This window comes from Gymnoscopelus braueri (genome assembly GCF_963280865.1).
Source record: "Gymnoscopelus braueri genome assembly, chromosome: 2".
Lineage (NCBI taxonomy): Eukaryota > Metazoa > Chordata > Actinopteri > Myctophiformes > Myctophidae > Gymnoscopelus > Gymnoscopelus braueri.
Genome location: NC_137604.1, coordinates 88,730 through 107,703, shown reverse-complemented (window position 1 = coordinate 107,703; position 18,974 = coordinate 88,730). Strand labels below are relative to the sequence as shown.

At 43.2% G+C, this 18,974-nt stretch overlaps 1 protein-coding gene across 3 annotated transcripts in view; it reads right to left on the bottom strand.

The window, feature by feature from the left end:
• Window positions 1-18,974, bottom strand: part of LOC308099884 (NACHT, LRR and PYD domains-containing protein 3-like) — a 113,668-nt gene that overhangs the window by 80,156 nt on the left and 14,538 nt on the right. For 2 of the 3 annotated variants that reach the window (XM_080448731.1, XM_080448732.1), the window contains exon 3: window positions 13,669-13,747. The exons of the other annotated variant lie outside the window; for it this stretch is intronic. In XM_080448731.1, coding sequence (XP_080304857.1) covers window positions 13,669-13,713 — 45 coding nt within the window. In that variant the 5' untranslated portion in view covers window positions 13,714-13,747. The remainder of the gene's footprint in view (window positions 1-13,668; window positions 13,748-18,974) is intronic. 3 annotated transcript variants of the gene reach the window in all.

The following is an 18,974-nucleotide window of genomic DNA, read 5'->3' as shown; positions in this document are numbered from 1 at the left end:
ATCTATATAGCTACCTTGTATGCATGCTGCCAGTAGCTACAGAGATACCTTGTATGCATGCTGGCAGTAGCTAGAGAGCTACCTTATATTTATGCTGCAAGTAGCTACAGAGCTACCCTTATGTATGCTGCCAGTAGCTAAAAGCTACCTTGTATTTATGCTGCCAGTAGCTAAAAGCTACCTTGTATGCATGCTGCCAGTAGCTAAAAGCTACCTTGTATGTATGTTGCCAGTAGCTACAGAGATACCTTGTATGCATGCTGGCAGTAGCTAGAAAGCTACCATATACAGTATGTATGCTGCCAGTAGCTACAGAGCTACCTTGTACGCATGCTGCCAGTAGCTAAAGAGATACCTTTTATGTATGCTGCCAGTTGCTACAGAGCTACCTTGTATGCATGCTGCCAGTAGCTACAGAGCTACCTTGTATGTATGCTGCCAGTATGCTACAGAGTTACCTTGTATGCATGCTGCCAGTAGGCTACAGAGCTACCTTGTATGTATTCTGCCAGTAGTTTACAACGCTACCTTGTATGTATGCTGCCAGTAGGTTACAAAGCTACCTTGTATGCATGCTGCCAGTAGGCTACAAAGCTATCTTGTATGCATGCTGCCCGTAGGCTACAAAGCTACCTTGTATGTATGCTGCCAGTAGCTACAGAGCAACCTTGTATGCATGCTGCCAGTAGGCTAAATAGCTACCTTGTATGCATGCTGCCAGTAGGCTACAGAGCTTCCTTGTATGTATGCTGCCAGTAGCTACAGAGCTACCTTGTATTCATGCAGCCAGTAGGCTACAGAGCTTCCTTTTATGTATGCTGCCAGTAGCTACAGAGCTACTTTGTATGTATGCTGCCAGTAGGCTACAGCGCTACCTTGTATGCATGCTGTCAGTAGTCTACAGAGCTACCTTGTATGCATGCTGCCAGTAGGCTAGAGAGCTACCTTGTATGCATGCTGCCAGAAGGCTACAAAGCTAGCTTGTATGCATGCTGCCAGTAGGCTACAGAGCTACCTTGTATGTATGCAACCAGTAGGCTACATAGCTACCTTTTATGTATGCTGCCAGTAGGCTAAAGAGCTACCTTGTATGTATGCTGCCAATAGGCTACAGAGATACCTTGTATGTATGCTGCCAGTATCTATATAGCTACCGTGTATGCATGCTGCCAGTAGCTCCAGAGATACCTTGTATGCATGCTGGCAGTAGCTAGAGAGCTACCTTATATTTATACTGCAAGTAGCTACAGAGCTACCCTTATGTATGCTGCCAGTAGCTAAAAGCTACCTTGTATTTATGCTGCCAGTAGCTAAAAGCTACCTTGTATGCATGCTGCCAGTAGCTAAAAGCTACCTTGTATGTATGTTGCCAGTAGCTACAGAGATACCTTGTATGCATGCTGGCAGTAGCTAGAAAGCTACCATATACAGTATGTATGCTGCCAGTAGCTACAGAGCTACCTTGTACGCATGCTGCCAGTAGCTAAAGAGATACCTTTTATGTATGCTGCCAGTTGCTACAGAGCTACCTTGTATGTATGCTGCCAGTATGCTACAGAGTTACCTTGTATGCATGCTGCCAGTAGGCTACAGAGCTACCTTGTATGTATTCTGCCAGTAGTTTACAACGCTACCTTGTATGTATGCTGCCAGTAGGTTAAAAAGCTACCTTGTATGCATGCTGCCAGTAGGCTACAAAGCTATCTTGTATGCATGCTGCCCGTAGGCTACAAAGCTACCTTGTATGTATGCTGCCAGTAGCTACAGAGCAACATTGTATGCATGCTGCCAGTAGGCTAAAGAGCTACCTTGTATGCATGCTGCCAGTAGGCTACAGAGCTACCTTGTATGCATGCTGCCAGTAGCTAAAGAGCTACCTTTTATGCATGCAGCCAGTAGGCTACAGAGCTACATTGTATGTATGCTACCAGTAGCTACATAGCTACTTTGTATGTATGCTGCCAGTATGTTACAGAGCTACCTTTTATGCATGCTGCCAGTAGCTACAGAGCTACCTTGTATTCATGCAGCCAGTAGGCTACAGAGCTTCCTTTTATGTATGCTGCCAGTAGCTACAGAGCTACTTTGTATGTATGCTGCCAGTAGGCTACAGCGCTACCTTGTATGCATAATGTCAGTAGTCTACAGAGCTACCTTGTATGCATGCTGCCAGTAGGCTATAGAGCTACCTTGTATGTATGCAGCCAGTAGGCGACATAGCTACCTTGTATGCTTGCTGCCAGTAGGCTACAGAGATACCTTGTATGTATGCTGCCAGTAGCTACATAGATACCTTTTATGTATGCTGCCAGTAGCTACATAGCTACCTTGTATGCATGCTGCCAGTAGGCTACAGAGCTACCTTGTATGTCTGCTGCCAGTAGGCTACATAGCTACCTTTTATGTATGCTGCCAGTAGCTACAGAGATACCTTGTATGTATGCTGCTAGTAGCTACAGAGCTACCTTGTTTGTATGCTGCCAGTAGCTATAGAGATACCTTGTATGCATGATGCCAGTAGCTACAGAGATACCTTGTATGCATGCTGGCAGTAGCTAGAGAGCTACTTTATATGTATGCTGCCAGTAGTTACAGAGCTACCTTTTATATATGCTGCCAGTAGCTACAGAGCTACCTTGTATGCATGCTGCCAGTAGCTAAAAGCTACCTTGTATGTATGTTGCCAGTAGCTAAAGAGATACCTTTTATGTATGCATGCTGCCAGTAGCTACAGAGCTACCTTGTATGTTTGCTGCCAGTAGGCTACAAAGCTACCTTGTATGTATGCTGCCAGTAGCTACAGAGCTACCTTGTATGCATGCTGCCAGTAGCTACAGAGCTACCTTGTATGTTTGCTGCCAGTAGGCTACAAAGCTACCTTGTATGTATGCTGCCAGTAGCTACAAAGCTACCTTGTATGCATGCTGCCAGTAGGCTACAAAGCTACCTTGTATGTATGCTGCCAGTAGCTACAGAGCTACCTTGTATGCATGCTGCCAGTAGGCTACAGCGCTACCTTGTATGCATGCTGCCAGTAGGCTACAGAGCTACCTTGTATGTATGCTGCCAGTATCTATATAGCTACCTTGTATGCATGCTGCCAGTAGCTACAGAGATACCTCGTATGCATGCTGGCAGTAGCTACCTTATATTTATGCTGCAAGTAGCTACAGAGCTACCCTTATGTATGCTGCCAGTAGATAAAAGCTACCTTGTATTTATGCTGCCAGTAGCTAAAAGCTACCTTGTATGCATGCTGCCAGTAGCTAAAAGCTACCTTGTTTGTATGTTGCCAGTAGCTACAGAGATACCTTGTATGCATGCTGGCAGTAGCTAGAAAGCTACCATATATGTATGCTGCCAGTAGCTAAAGAGATACCTTTTATGTATGCTGCCAGTTGCTACAGAGCTAACTTGTATGTATGCTGCCAGTAGGCCACAGAGCTACCTTGTATGTATGCTGCCAGAAGCTACAAAGCTACCTGGTATGCATGCTGCCAGTAGGCTACAGAGCTACCTTGTATGCATGCTGCCAGAAGGCTACAAAGCTACCTTGTATGTATGCTGCCAGTGGCTACAGAGCTACCTTGTATGTATGCTGCCAGTGGCTAAAGAGCTACCTTGTATGTATGCTGTCAGTAGAATACAGACCTACCTTGTATGTATGCTGCCATTAGGCTACAGAGCTACCTTATATGTATGCTGCCAGTAGCTACAGAGCTACTTTGTATGTATGCTGCCAGTAGGCTACAGAGCTAACTTGTATGCATGCTGCCAGTAGCTACAAAGCTATCTTGTATGCATGCTGCAAGTAGGCTACAGAGCTACCTTGTATGTATGCAACCAGTAGGCTACATAGCTACCTTTTATGTATGCTGCCAGTAGGCTAAAGAGCTACCTTGTATGTATGCTGCCAGTAGGCTACAGAGATATCTTGTATGTATGCTGCCAGTATCTATATAGCTACCTTGTATGCATGCTGCCAGTAGCTACAGAGATACCTTGTATGCATGCTGGCAGTAGCTAGAGAGCTACCTTATATTTATGCTGCAAGTAGCTACAGAGCTACCCTTATGTATGCTGCCAGTAGCTACAAAGCTATCTTGTATGCATGCTGCAAGTAGGCTACAGAGCTACCTTGTATGTATGCAACCAGTAGGCTACATAGCTACCTTTTATGTATGCTGCCAGTAGGCTAAAGAGCTACCTTGTATGTATGCTGCCAGTAGGCTACAGAGATATCTTGTATGTATGCTGCCAGTATCTATATAGCTACCTTGTATGCATGCTGCCAGTAGCTACAGAGATACCTTGTATGCATGCTGGCAGTAGCTAGAGAGCTACCTTATATTTATGCTGCAAGTAGCTACAGAGCTACCCTTATGTATGCTGCCAGTAGCTAAAAGCTACCTTGTATTTTTGCTGCCAGTAGCTAAAAGCTACCTTGTATGCATGCTGCCAGTAGCTACAGAGATACCTTGTATGCATGCTGGCAGTAGCTAGAAAGCTACCATATATGTATGCTGCCAGTAGCTACAGAGCTACCTTGTACGCATGCTGCCAGTAGCTAAAGAGATACCTTTTATGTATGCTGCCAGTTGCTACAGAGCTACCTTGTATGCATGCTGCCAATAGCTACAGAGCTACCTTGTATGTATTCTGCCAGCTGCCAGTAGGTTACAAAGCTACCTTGTATGTATGCTGCCAGTAGCTACAGAGCTACCTTGTATGCATGCTGCCAGTAGGCTACAAAGCTATCTTGTATGCATGCTGCCCGTAGGCTACAAAGCTACCTTGTATGTATGCTGCCAGTAGCTACAGAGCAACCTTGTATGTAAGCTGCCAGTAGGCTAAAGAGATACCTTGTATGTATGCTGCGAGTAGGCTACAGATACCTTGTATGTATGCTGCCAGTAAGCTAGAGAGCTACCTTGTATGCATGCTGCCAGTAGGCTAAAGAGCTACCTTGTATACATGCTGCCAGTAGGCTAGAGAGCTACCTTGTATGCATGCTGCCAGTAGCTAAAGAGCTACCTTTTATGCATGCTACCAGTAGCTACATAGCTACTTTGTATGTATGCTGCCAGTATGTTACAGAGCTACCTTTTATGCTTGCTGCCAGTAGCTACAGAGCTACCTTGTATTCATGCAGCCAGTAGGCTACAGAGCTTCCTTTTATGTATGCTGCCAGTAGCTACAGAGCTACTTTGTATGTATGCTGCCAGTAGGCTACAGCGCTACCTTGTATGCATTCTGCCAGTAGTCTACAGAGCTACCTTGTATGCATGCTGCCAGTAGGCTATAGAGCTACCTTGTATGTATGCAGCCAGTAGGCGACATAGCTACCTTGTATGCTTGCTGCCAGTAGGCTACAGAGATACCTTGTATGTATGCTGCCAGTAGCTACATAGATACCTTTTATGTATGCTGCCAGTAGCTACATAGCTACCTTGTATGCACGCTGCCAGTAGGCTACAGAGCTACCTTGTATGCATGCTGTCAGTAGGCTACAAAGCTACCTTGTATGTCTGCTGCCAGTAGGCTACATAGCTACCTTTTATGTATGCTGCCAGTAGCTACAGAGCTACCTTGTTTGTATGCTGCCAGTAGCTATAGAGATACCTTGTATGCATGATGCCAGTAGCTACAGAGATACCTTGTATGCATGCTGGCAGTAGCTAGAGAGCTACCTTATATGTATGCTGCCAGTAGTTACAGAGCTACCTTTTATGTATGCTGCCAGTGGCTAAAAGCTACCTTGTATGTATGCTGCCAGTAGCTAAAAGCTACTTGTATTTATACTGCCAGTAGCTACAGAGATACCTTTTATACATGCTGGCAGTAGCTAGAAAGCTACCATATATGTATGCTGCCAGTAGCTAAAGAGATATATATTATGTATGCTGCCAGTAGCCACAGAACTACCTTGTAAGTATATTGCCAGTAGGCTACAGAGCTATCTTGTATGTATGCTGCCAGTAGGCTACAGAACTACCTTGTATGTATGCTGCCAGTAGCTACAGAGCAACCTTGTATGTATGCTGCCAGTAGCTACAGAGCTACCTTGTATGTATGCTGCCAGTAGGCTACAGAGATACCTTGTATGTATGCTGCCAGTAGGCTACAAAGCTACCTTGTATGTATGCTGCCAGTAGCTACAGAGCTACCTTGTATGTATGCTGCCAGTAGGCTACAAAGCTACCTTGTATGTATGCTGTCAGTAGCTACAGAGCTACCTTGTATGCATGCTGCCAGTAGGCTACAGCGCTACCTTGTATGCATGCTGCCAGTAGGCTACAGAGATACCTTGTATGTATGCTGCCAGTATCTCAATACCTACCTTGTATGCATGCTGCCAGTAGCTACAGAGATACCTCGTATGCATGCTGGCAGTAGCTAGAGAGCTACCTTATATTTATGCTGCAAGTAGCTACAGAGCTACCCTTATGTATGCTGCCAGTAGCTAAAAGCTACCTTGTATGCATGCTGCAGTAGCTAAAAGCTACCTTGTTTGTATGTTGCCAGTAGCTACAGAGATACCTTGTATGCATGCTGGCAGTAGCTAGAAAGCTACCATATATGTATGCTGCCAGTAGCTACAGAGCTACCTTGTACGTATGCTGCCAGTAGCTAAAGAGATACCTTTTATGTATGCTGCCAGTTGCTACAGAGCTAACTTGTATTTATGCTGCCAGTAGGCCACAGAGCTACCTTGTATGTATGCTGCCAGAAGCTACAAAGCTACCTGGTATGCATGCTGCCAGTAGGCTAGAGAGCTACCTTGTATGCATGCTGCCAGAAGGCTACAAAGCTAGCTTGTATGCATGCTGCCAGTAGGCTACAGAGCTACCTTGTATGTATGCAACCAGTAGGCTACATAGCTACCTTTTATGTATGCTGCCAGTAGGCTAAAGAGCTACCTTGTATGTATGCTGCCAGTAGGCTACAGAGATACCTTGTATGTATGCTGCCAGTATCTATATAGCTACCTTGTATGCATGCTGCCAGTAGCTACAGAGATACCTTGTATGCATGCTGGCAGTAGCTAGAGAGCTACCTTATATTTATGCTGCAAGTAGCTACAGAGCTACCCTTATGTATGCTGCCAGTAGCTAAAAGCTACCTTGTATTTATGCTGCCAGTAGCTAAAAGCTACCTTGTATGCATGCTGCCAGTAGCTAAAAGCTACCTTGTATGTATGTTGCCAGTAGCTACAGAGATACCTTGTATGCATGCTGGCAGTAGCTAGAAAGCTACCATATACAGTATGTATGCTGCCAGTAGCTACAGAGCTACCTTGTACGCATGCTGCCAGTAGCTAAAGAGATACCTTTTATGTATGCTGCCAGTTGCTACAGAGCTACCTTGTATGCATGCTGCCAGTAGCTACAGAGCTACCTTGTATGTATGCTGCCAGTATGCTACAGAGTTACCTTGTATGCATGCTGCCAGTAGGCTACAGAGCTACCTTGTATGTATTCTGCCAGTAGTTTACAACGCTACCTTGTATGTATGCTGCCAGTAGGTTACAAAGCTACCTTGTATGCATGCTGCCAGTAGGCTACAAAGCTATCTTGTATGCATGCTGCCCGTAGGCTACAAAGCTACCTTGTATGTATGCTGCCAGTAGCTACAGAGCAACCTTGTATGCATGCTGCCAGTAGGCTACAGAGCTACCTTGTATGCATGCTGCCAGTAGCTAAAGAGCTACCTTTTATGCATGCAGCCAGTAGGCTACAGAGCTACATTGTATGTATGCTACCAGTAGCTACATAGCTACTTTGTATGTATGCTGCCAGTATGTTACAGAGCTACCTTTTATGCATGCTGCCAGTAGCTACAGAGCTACCTTGTATTCATGTAGCCAGTAGGCTACAGAGCTTCCTTTTATGTATGCTGCCAGTAGCTACAGAGCTACTTTGTATGTATGCTGCCAGTAGGCTACAGCGCTACCTTGTATGCATGCTGTCAGTAGTCTACAGAGCTACCTTGTATGCATGCTGCCAGTAGGCTAGAGAGCTACCTTGTATGCATGCTGCCAGAAGGCTACAAAGCTAGCTTGTATGCATGCTGCCAGTAGGCTACAGAGCTACCTTGTATGTATGCAACCAGTAGGCTACATAGCTACCTTTTATGTATGCTGCCAGTAGGCTAAAGAGCTACCTTGTATGTATGCTGCCAGTAGGCTACAGAGATACCTTGTATGTATGCTGCCAGTATCTATATAGCTACCGTGTATGCATGCTGCCAGTAGCTACAGAGATACCTTGTATGCATGCTGGCAGTAGCTAGAGAGCTACCTTATATTTATGCTGCAAGTAGCTACAGAGCTACCCTTATGTATGCTGCCAGTAGCTAAAAGCTACCTTGTATTTATGCTGCCAGTAGCTAAAAGCTACCTTGTATGCATGCTGCCAGTAGCTAAAAGCTACCTTGTATGTATGTTGCCAGTAGCTACAGAGATACCTTGTATGCATGCTGGCAGTAGCTAGAAAGCTACCATATACAGTATGTATGCTGCCAGTAGCTACAGAGCTACCTTGTAAGCATGCTGCCAGTAGCTAAAGAGATACCTTTTATGTATGCTGCCAGTTGCTACAGAGCTACCTTGTATGCATGCTGCCAGTAGCTACAGAGCTACCTTGTATGTATGCTGCCAGTATGCTACAGAGTTACCTTGTATGCGTGCTGCCAGTAGGCTACAGAGCTACCTTGTATGTATTCTGCCAGTAGTTTACAACGCTACCTTGTATGTATGCTGCCAGTAGGTTACAAAGCTACCTTGTATGCATGCTGCCAGTAGGCTACAAAGCTATCTTGTATGCATGCTGCCCGTAGGCTACAAAGCTACCTTGTATGTATGCTGCCAGTAGCTACAGAGCAACCTTGTATGCATGCTGCCAGTAGGCTAAAGAGCTACCTTGTATGCATGCTGCCAGTAGGCTACAGAGCTACCTTGTATGCATGCTGCCAGTAGCTAAAGAGCTACCTTTTATGCATGCAGCCAGTAGGCTACAGAGCTACATTGTATGTATGCTACCAGTAGCTACATAGCTACTTTGTATGTATGCTGCCAGTATGTTACAGAGCTTCCTTTTATGTATGCTGCCAGTAGCTACAGAGCTACTTTGTATGTATGCTGCCAGTAGGCTACAGCGCTACCTTGTATGCATGCTGTCAGTAGTCTACAGAGCTACCTTGTATGCATGCTGCCAGTAGGCTATAGAGCTACCTTGTATGTATGCAGCCAGTAGGCGACATAGCTACCTTGTATGCTTGCTGCCAGTAGGCTACAGAGATACCTTGTATGTATGCTGCCAGTAGCTACATAGCTACCTTGTATGCATGCTGCCAGTAGGCTACAGAGCTACCTTGTATGCATGCTGTCAGTAGGCTACAAAGCTACCTTGTATGTCTGCTGCCAGTAGGCTACATAGCTACCTTTTATGTATGCTGCCAGTAGCTACAGAGATACCTTGTATGTATGCTGCTAGTAGCTACAGAGCTACCTTGTTTGTATGCTGCCAGTAGCTATAGAGATACCTTGTATGCATGATGCCAGTAGCTACAGAGATACCTTGTATGCATGCTGGCAGTAGCTAGAGAGCTACTTTATATGTATGCTGCCAGTAGTTACAGAGCTACCTTTTATATATGCTGCCAGTAGCTACAGAGCTACCTTTTATGTATGCTGCCAGTGGCTAAAAGCTACCTTGTATGTATACTGCCAGTAGCTACAGAGATATATATTATGTATGCTGCCAGTAGCCACAAAACTACCTTGTAAGTATATTGCCAGTAGGCTACAGAGCTACCTTGTATGTATGCTGCCAGTAGGCTACATAGCCATCTTGTATGTATGCTGCCAGCAGGCTACAGAGCTACCTTGTATGTATGCTGCCAGTAGCTACAGAGCTACCTTGTATGTATGCTGCCAGTAGCTACAGAGCTACCTTGTATGTATACTGCCAGTAGTCTACAGAGATACCTTGTATGTATGCTGCCAGTAGGCTACATAGCTACCTTGTATGTATGCTGCCAGTAAGCTACAGATCTACCTTCTAAGCATGCTTTCAGTAGCTACATAGCTACCTTGTATGCATGCTGCCAGTAGCTAAAAAGCTACCTTGTATGCTGCCAGTAAGTAGCTACAGAATTACCTTGTATGCATGCCACCATAAGCTACAGAGCTACCTTGTATGCATGCTACCAGTTGCTACAGAGCTACTTTGTATGCATGCTGCCAGTAGGCTACAGAGATACCTTGTATGCATGCTGCCAGTAGGCTACAGAGCTACCTTGTATGTATGCTGCCAGTAGCTACAGAGCTACCTTGTATGCATGCTGCCAGTCGCTAAACAGCTACCTTGTATGTATGCTGCCAGTAGCTACAGAGCTACCTTGTATGTATGCTGCCAGTAGCTACAGAGCTACCTTGTATGCATGCTGCCAGTAGTTACAGAGCTACCTTGTATGTATGCTGCCAGTATGCTACAGAGTTACCTTGTATGCATGCTGCCAGTAGGCTACAGAGCTACCTTGTATGTATTCTGCCAGTAGTTTACAACGCTACCTTGTATGTATGCTGCCAGTAGGTTACAAAGCTACCTTGTATGCATGCTGCCAGTAGGCTACAAAGCTATCTTGTATGCATGCTGCCCGTAGGCTACAAAGCTACCTTGTATGTATGCTGCCAGTAGCTAAAGAGCAACCTTGTATGTATGCTGCCAGTAGGCTACAGATACCTTGTATGTATGCTGCCAATAAGCTAGAGAGCTACCTTGTATGCATGCTGCCAGTAGGCTAAAGAGCTACCTTGTATGCATGCTGCCAGTAGGCTACAGAGCTACCTTGTATGCATGCTGCCAGTAGCTAAAGAGCTACCTTTTATGCATGCAGCCAGTAGGCTACAGAGCTACATTGTATGTATGCTACCAGTAGCTACATAGCTACTTTGTATGTATGCTGCCAATATGTTACAGAGCTACCTTTTATGCATGCTGCCAGTAGCTACAGAGCTAACTTGTATTCATGCAGCCAGTAGGCTACAGAGCTTCCTTTTATGTATGCTGCCAGTAGGCTACAGCGCTACTTTGTATGCATGCTGTCAGTAGTCTACAGAGCTACCTTGTATGCATGCTGCCAGTAGGCTATAGAGCTACCTTGTATGTATGCAGCCAGTAGGCGACATAGCTACCTTGTATGCTTGCTGCCAGTAGGCTACAGAGATACCTTGTATGTATGCTGCCAGTAGCTACATAGATACCTTTTATGTATGCTGCCAGTAGCTACATAGCTACCTTGTATGCATGCTGCCAGTAGGCTACAGAGCTACCTTGTATGCATGCTGTCAGTAGGCTACAAAGCTACCTTTTATGTATGCTGCCAGTAGCTACAGAGATACCTTGTATGTATGCTGCCAGTAGCTACAGAGCTACCTTGTTTGTATGCTACCAGTAGCTATAGAGATACCTTGTATGCATGATGCCAGTAGCTACAGAGATACCTTGTATGCATGCTGGCAGTAGCTAGAGAGCTACTTTATATGTATGCTGCCAGTAGTTACAGAGCTACCTTTTATATATGCTGCCAGTAGCTACAGAGCTACCTTTTATGTATGCTGCCAGTAGCTAAAAGCTACTTGTATGTATACTGCCAGTAGCTACAGAGATACCTTTTATACATGCTGGCAGTAGCTAGAAAGCTACCATATATGTATGCTGCCAGTAGCTAAAGAGATATTATGTATGCTGCCAGTAGCCACAAAACTACCTTGTAAGTATATTGCCAGTAGGCTACAGAGCTACCTTGTATGTATGCTGCCAGTAGGCTACATAGTAGGGGTGTAACGATACATTTTAACAACGATTCGATACGTATCACGATACTTGGTTGTCGATACGATACATGAACGATACAGGTTAATTTAGAACGATACGATATGTTTCGATTCAGTGATTTAGTCGATACGATACATGAACGATACAGGACAGGTTAATTTAGAACGATACGATTCGATTCAATGACTTAAAATCGATATAGTAACTATTTATTTACCCAAAAATTCTGTGTGAAAAATAAATACCTGGATACTGGATATAAACCCCTCTTTCTCTTTTTTTCTTCTTAAAAGTACTTAGTTTGATATAATTGATTATTTGCATTGCAGAACGATTCGATACGATTATTTGCATTGCAAAACGATTCGATACGATACAAAGTCAAACGATACGATATTTAGCTGTTTGCATATCGATATAGTAGATCGTTGAAAATTCAAAACGATGCATCGATGCAGTTACTGTATCGTTACGGGCCTACTACATAGCTATCTTGTATGTATGCTGCCAGCAGGTTACAGAGCTACCTTGTATGTATGCTGCCAGTAGCTACAGAGCTACCTTGTATGTATGCTGCCAGTAGCTACAGAGCTACCTTGTATGTATGCTGCCAGTAGTCTACAGAGATACCTTGTATTTATGCTGCCAGTAGGCTACAGAGCTACCTTGTATGTATGCTGCCAGTAGGCTACAGATCTACCTTCTAAGCATGCTTTCAGTAGCTACATAGCTACCTTGTATGCATGCTGCCAGTAGCTAAAAAGCTACCTTGTATGCTGCCAGTAAGTAGCTACAGAATTACCTTTTATGCATGCCACCATAAGCTACAGAGCTACCTTGTATGCATGCTACCAGTTGCTACAGAGCTACTTTGTATGCATGCTGCCAGTAGGCTACAGAGATACCTTGTATGCATGCTGCCAGTAGGCTACAGAGCTACCTTGTATGTATGCTGCCAGTAGCTACAGAGCTACCTTGTATGCATGCTGCCAGTCGCTAAACAGCTACCTTGTATGTATGCTGCCAGTAGCTACAGAGCTACCTTGTATGTATGCTGCCAGTAGCTACAGAGCTACCTTGTATGCATGCTGCCAGTAGCTACAGAGCTACCTTGTATGCTGCTAGTAGCTACAGAGCTATCTTGTATGTATGCTGCATTGTTGTATTGTGCTTTCTGCTTTGGCAATGTAAACGTATGTTTTCTCATGCCAATAAAGCCCTTTGAATTGAATTGTATGCATGTTGCTAGTAGGCTACAGAGCTACCTCTGATTTTCACAAACACACTCTTTGCTACCACTACTAGAGATTCAGATTCTGTCCAAAGCTCATTTACACCATATCTCTGTAGTCAAGAGATAGGGTGTGATCAAGATGTATCTGTCCTATTTTTCTTATTCCATTCCGATTGGCTTTCATATGGGAGGGGCCCGCTTTGCACAAAATGACAAATCCTGAATGCAGTGTCCTACTGCGTGAAACTTTGCATGCACATTCCAAGTAGGTCAATGAAGAACTTCCACCCTATTTTTTAAATCAGCCTGGCGTCTCTTAAACAGTACAGCATGGGTAGGCAACCCATTCTGACAGGGATTTGAGCTTGAGGATCACATTTTTCTAGTTTTCTCTGTTTTTTGGGGGGAAATATTTGTTTGCTATAAAAATGTTTCAGCAAAATATAAGTAAATTATAACAATTTCAAATACAATGCATTATGTGATTAACAACTGAATTTGAATACCTACGGTATGTCTATAGTGGATGTCTACAATGCATTTAAACGCCCTGGACTCTGGTCTGCAGTTAGTTTGGTGCGTAAATAAACATACCTTTTGTTGTGTCCTTCTGACTTTCCGTGATTGATTTTTCCCCATTTTTACTTCTTCCTTGCTGCTTCTTCTATTGGTTCTGGTGACAACAACAACAGTGGCATTTATTCTAACTGTGTACTTCACGTGCAGTAAGTCATTCATAGATAGATAGATAGATGACATCACATTCCATTCTGTGCAGTTCTAAAAATAGTGCCTGTTTTTTTAACCAATCAGATTTTTTTCTTTTGTTATCTCCGGGTAAAAATCTCCACCGTGAGGCCTTCAGAATCTCAACTGAATCCACCTGTTGTTGAAGTACAGTAAATGGGGCCAATATTTAGATTGGCAGGTTCTTTAACCAATCAGATTTCGAGTTTGCCCTGCTGGGCGTATTCTTTCAGGTATCAGGGCCTTCTAGCTGGTCTACCTGATGACGTTAACTAGGGGTCTTCAACCTTTTCAGGCCAAGGACCCCTTAGCTGAGACCCCCTCTATATTGTATAAAATTGTGTTTCAGATTAACCCTTTGTTTTACTTGGTCTGCTCTTTTTTCCCTCTACACCTATACCTCTTTGCCAAAAAATAGCCGATCTACAATGTGAGCTTGTAGATCTGCTAAAGGGATGCTAGGGTTCAAGTGGTTAATGCGAAAAAAGAAATCATTTCACACACACAAAAAATTGGCGGACCCCCTGTAGTAACTCTGAGGACCCCCTAGGGGTCCCGGACCCCCTGTTGAAGACCCCTGCGTTAACATCTTGCTTGCATCCCATGGCTGGGAAGAAATGTTGACCAATGAGACAAGAGAACTGATTAATTCAAACTTCTGCTGCGGGTTTGTTGCTCTATGGTTTGTTGTTGTCGTCTCTTAGTTGATTGAGTTCACTAAATTAACTCACAAACAAACGCACAAAAAAACTAAAATGGCTGAAGGAGGAGAACAAACAGATTTGGAGGTGGATTTACTGGCAAAGCCTTTTTCGAGAAGGACTTTTCAAGAAAAGCTTGCCATTAAGAAGGGTCGACCTTCTCAATAGACCCGTGCATGCGTTCAATAGACCCTTCGGTTCTATTGAACTGACAACTGACTGCCGCTCCAGCCTCATCCTAGGGTAGGAATAATCTCCTATCGCTCATTTGTTCTTCAATCTCCATCTGGAGGAGATGGGAGTGGTTGGTCCTGATGACCTCCTCTGTACCTTAACACTTGGGTTTCTTCAGGTTTTTTTTGCTCTTTTGTTTCCTTTTCTTTTGTGTCAATACATTTTATTAAATATTAATATGGTGGGCATAATAAGCTTCGGCTTCAGCCCAAACCTTTTTCGGCCAAAATGATCTTGTTGACATTATTCTGTATGTTCAACTGTTTGTTTTTCTAAATCATGACCGAAATAAACTACCTACCAACCTAACTAACTGCCTCAGACCGGATCAGCAGCCTGCTAAGTGAATTTATCACGTCCTAGCATTAATGTTTCTAATAGCGCAAATAGAGCAATAAATAGACTGACTGGACCTGAATCCTGACCAGTACTGAACTGTAAAAAGAAACCAGGCTTTCCGCAGTGTAAAGTTAATTTTAAATGTTAAAAGCCAAGACAACTCAGTCTTATAGGCAAGCCCACAAGCAAACACACCGAGACGAGTCTTCATCCGTCTCCAAAACTCCTATATGCTTTCTCCTCAGATGATCATTCATAGAGCTCGTGCTCCCGTGCCAAGCAAAGTCCGCCTTGCAATGTTTGCAGGTCATTTTTTTCTTTTCTCTGTTCAGAGTGAAATGCTCCCAGCCTTTAGATCTTTTGGTGCGATCGCAAGACGCTGCTGCAGCGACCCAAAGCAGCGACCGCACTAATGGACGCCGCCATTATGCTAGCCCGCTTGTTGTCAGCTGTGGTCGTTAGTGCGCATGCGCAACTCTCAAGGAGGAACAGACTGCTCGTCTCCCCCTATGATTTGCAGCATTTAAATTATATTACATTACATTTAATGTCGGAAAACAGTTATTCGTTGCCGATTAATAATCTATGATCTAATTCGTTGGCTACAAATGTATTAATCGATTCTAAATCGATTAATCGATTCGTTGTTGCAGCCTTAGTCAACATGCACACGCACACGCACATGCATACACACCGCTTCCATCAGACAGAGTAAGCGAGAGTAAGAGGAACGGTTTTTTTTTAAAGTCTATCTGTCTACAGGTCTGTAACTCTGAGAGTGTACACATGGAACCAAATGGACCCTTACGGGTCTGTAACTCTGAGAGTGTAGAAATGGAACCAAATGGACCCTTACAGGTCTGTAACTCTGAGAGTGTACACATGGAACCAAATGGACCCTTACGGGTCTGTAACTCTGAGAGTGTACAAATGGAACCAAATGGACCCTTACGGGTCTGTAACTCTGAGAGTGTACACATGGAACCAAATGGACCCTTACGGGTCTGTAACTCTGAGAGTGTACACATGGAACCAAATGGACCCTTACGGGTCTGTAACTCTGAGAGTGTACACATGGAACCAAATGGACCCTTACGGGTCTATAACTCTGAGTGTACACATGGAACCAAATGGACCCTTACGGGTCTGTAACTCTGAGAGTGTACACATGGAACCAAATGGACCCTTACAGGTCTGTAACTCTGAGAGTGTACACATGGAACCAAATGGACCCTTACAGGTCTGTAACTCTGAGAGTGTACACATGGAACCAAATGGACCCTTACAGGTCTGTAACTCTGAGAGTGTACACATGGAACCAAATGGACCCTTACATTCCATCATGATTGTGTTACATTTCTGTAACTCAACGCACAAACAGAGCAGATATTGAACACAGGTGTGTGTTGACATTTTAACTTGTACTCGGATGTGACTCGGACACAAACAGTTTAAAGGGGTAGTTCACCCCCAAAATAACTTTTTTTCTATTGATTACTATTATCTATTGATTATTATCTGGAGCCTTGAATTCATAGATATTTTTTTGTTTTTGTCACATTCCTAAGCCAATAATTTGATTATAATAAATGTGTCCCCATTGATTCCGGTAGGAGACACAAATGCATTTGTGTCTCCTACCGGAATCAATGGGGCTAAATGTATTATAATCAAATAATAAAGGAAGGAATGCGACAAAAACAAATAAATATCCATGAATTCAAGGCTCCATGGGGTGAGTAATCAATAGAAAAAAAGTTATTTGGGGGGTGAACTACCCCTTTAACCCCTTGAACCCCTTGAGCCTCTGTGTTCATGAGAGAACTTTAGCAGAAAATAGCCGATCTACAAGCTCACAATGTGTCACAATGCAACTGCCTTTTACATCTGTAAACGTTGATTCTGATTCAGCTTCAAATGGCCGTACGCTGAGATCACCACAATGGTGGCATTTATCAAGCTTTATTCATCTTCACATTTAAATAAAAGATGTAAGAAAACAAAACGTGTTCAACAAAGGCTCAGTCTACTATGTCAATCCAAAGGAACATTATTTCTGAAATATTTTAACAACACAAATCTTGTATGGGGGTCCCTGGTACAACATATGTTCAGATGGGGGTCCGCAGACAAATGGATGAAATGTGCCTTCCTAAGGCCAACACACACACACACACACACACACACACACACACACACGTATAGTAGATTCATTCAACTATAGCCTACACTTTTTAACTTTCCTCACACAATACCAACACAACATGGACCCACATCAAAGCGAGTCACAAAAAGCTCATATAATTTGACTCTGGTTTTTCCTTATTTTTATATTTGTTTTGCATAGATTTCACAATGATAGCTTACGCATTTGTTTGATGAAACATTGTATCTGAAAATACATGAATGCTGACATCATTCTATCGTTGGGTTGTGTTAAAAAACAAAACAACAACTAAACTAAACGTGGCCTCACTGACACGGCAGCCCCTCCTCTAAACATACTGGTCACCTGACCTGACCTCGTTTGTCCTCACTGACACGGCAGCCCCTCCTCAAAACAAACTGGTCACCTGACCTGACCTCGTTTGTCCTCACTGACACGGCAGCCCCTCCTCTAAACATACTGGTCACCTGACCTGACCTCGTTTGTCCTCACTGACATGGCAGCTCCTCCTCTAAACATACTGGTCACCTGACCTGACCTCGTTTGTCGTCTAAAAACTGCAAACTCTGGAAGCCATTCTTAGCCAGCGCTCGACTTCTTTTTTTTGTTTTACATATTCCATGAATGAAAAGGAGCAGGAAAGAAGATAAATCTTGAATCTATGAATCCAGTCATGATTTTATTCCGTAACACTGGGCGAAAAGAGCCAGAATCCCCAAATATCAGTTTTTTGATTCTCGCTAGAATACGGAAATTTCTGATGCATATCCTGAGTTTTGTTGATATGCAACATATCTGGGCAAATATTAACCTAATATACATCATGAAGATAATATATTGTACTAGGATATGAGCAACACTTTAATTTTGTCATGTATGTGTTCCGTAAATGACCTTAGATCATATCTGGATATATCTGTTCACAATATTCTTCTAGAATACTGATTAAGTCTATGGCATATCTGGATGTGTCAGATATTGAGTTCATATATCACTTAAAGTCATATCTTTACTCTGGAACCACTAAAGAATACAGACCATTTCCGATGCATATTGAAAGTTTTGTTGACATAAGCCATATTCATACAAATATGGATGAAATATTCATCTGCTTGTCATACACAATGTATGAATATGACGTAACGCAGTATATAGGAATATAATGACACCCTATTTCGAGTAGAATAATGGCAATATCTGTAGCATATATCATCATCTTTTGTCATATAAAACATATTTACTACAGATTTTGCCATTGGGCCTGTTTTGGGTGAGATATTTACCTGATATTGATAGGTCATGAAAATTGACAGAATCTGGTGATTTATACTGGGGAAATTGAGCCAGAATCCGAAAATATCTCATTGGATACGTCACTGGATTTTATGTAGAATACAGAACATTTCTGATACATATCCTGAGTTTATTGATATGCCATATTTGGCCAAATATGAACCCAAGATACCTCATGAGGACATATATTATATAAGGATACCAGCTACATCTTATTTGTGTCATCTGTGTGTTCCAAATATCACCTTATATCCTATCTGGACATATCTGAGCACAATTTTTTTTCTAGAATACGGATCAAATCTATGGCATATCTGAATGTGTCACAAATACAGTCTATGTTAAGCTCATATCACTTAAAGTCATATCTTGACTCTGGAGCCACTAGAGAATTAAGTATACCGGAATATATTGATACC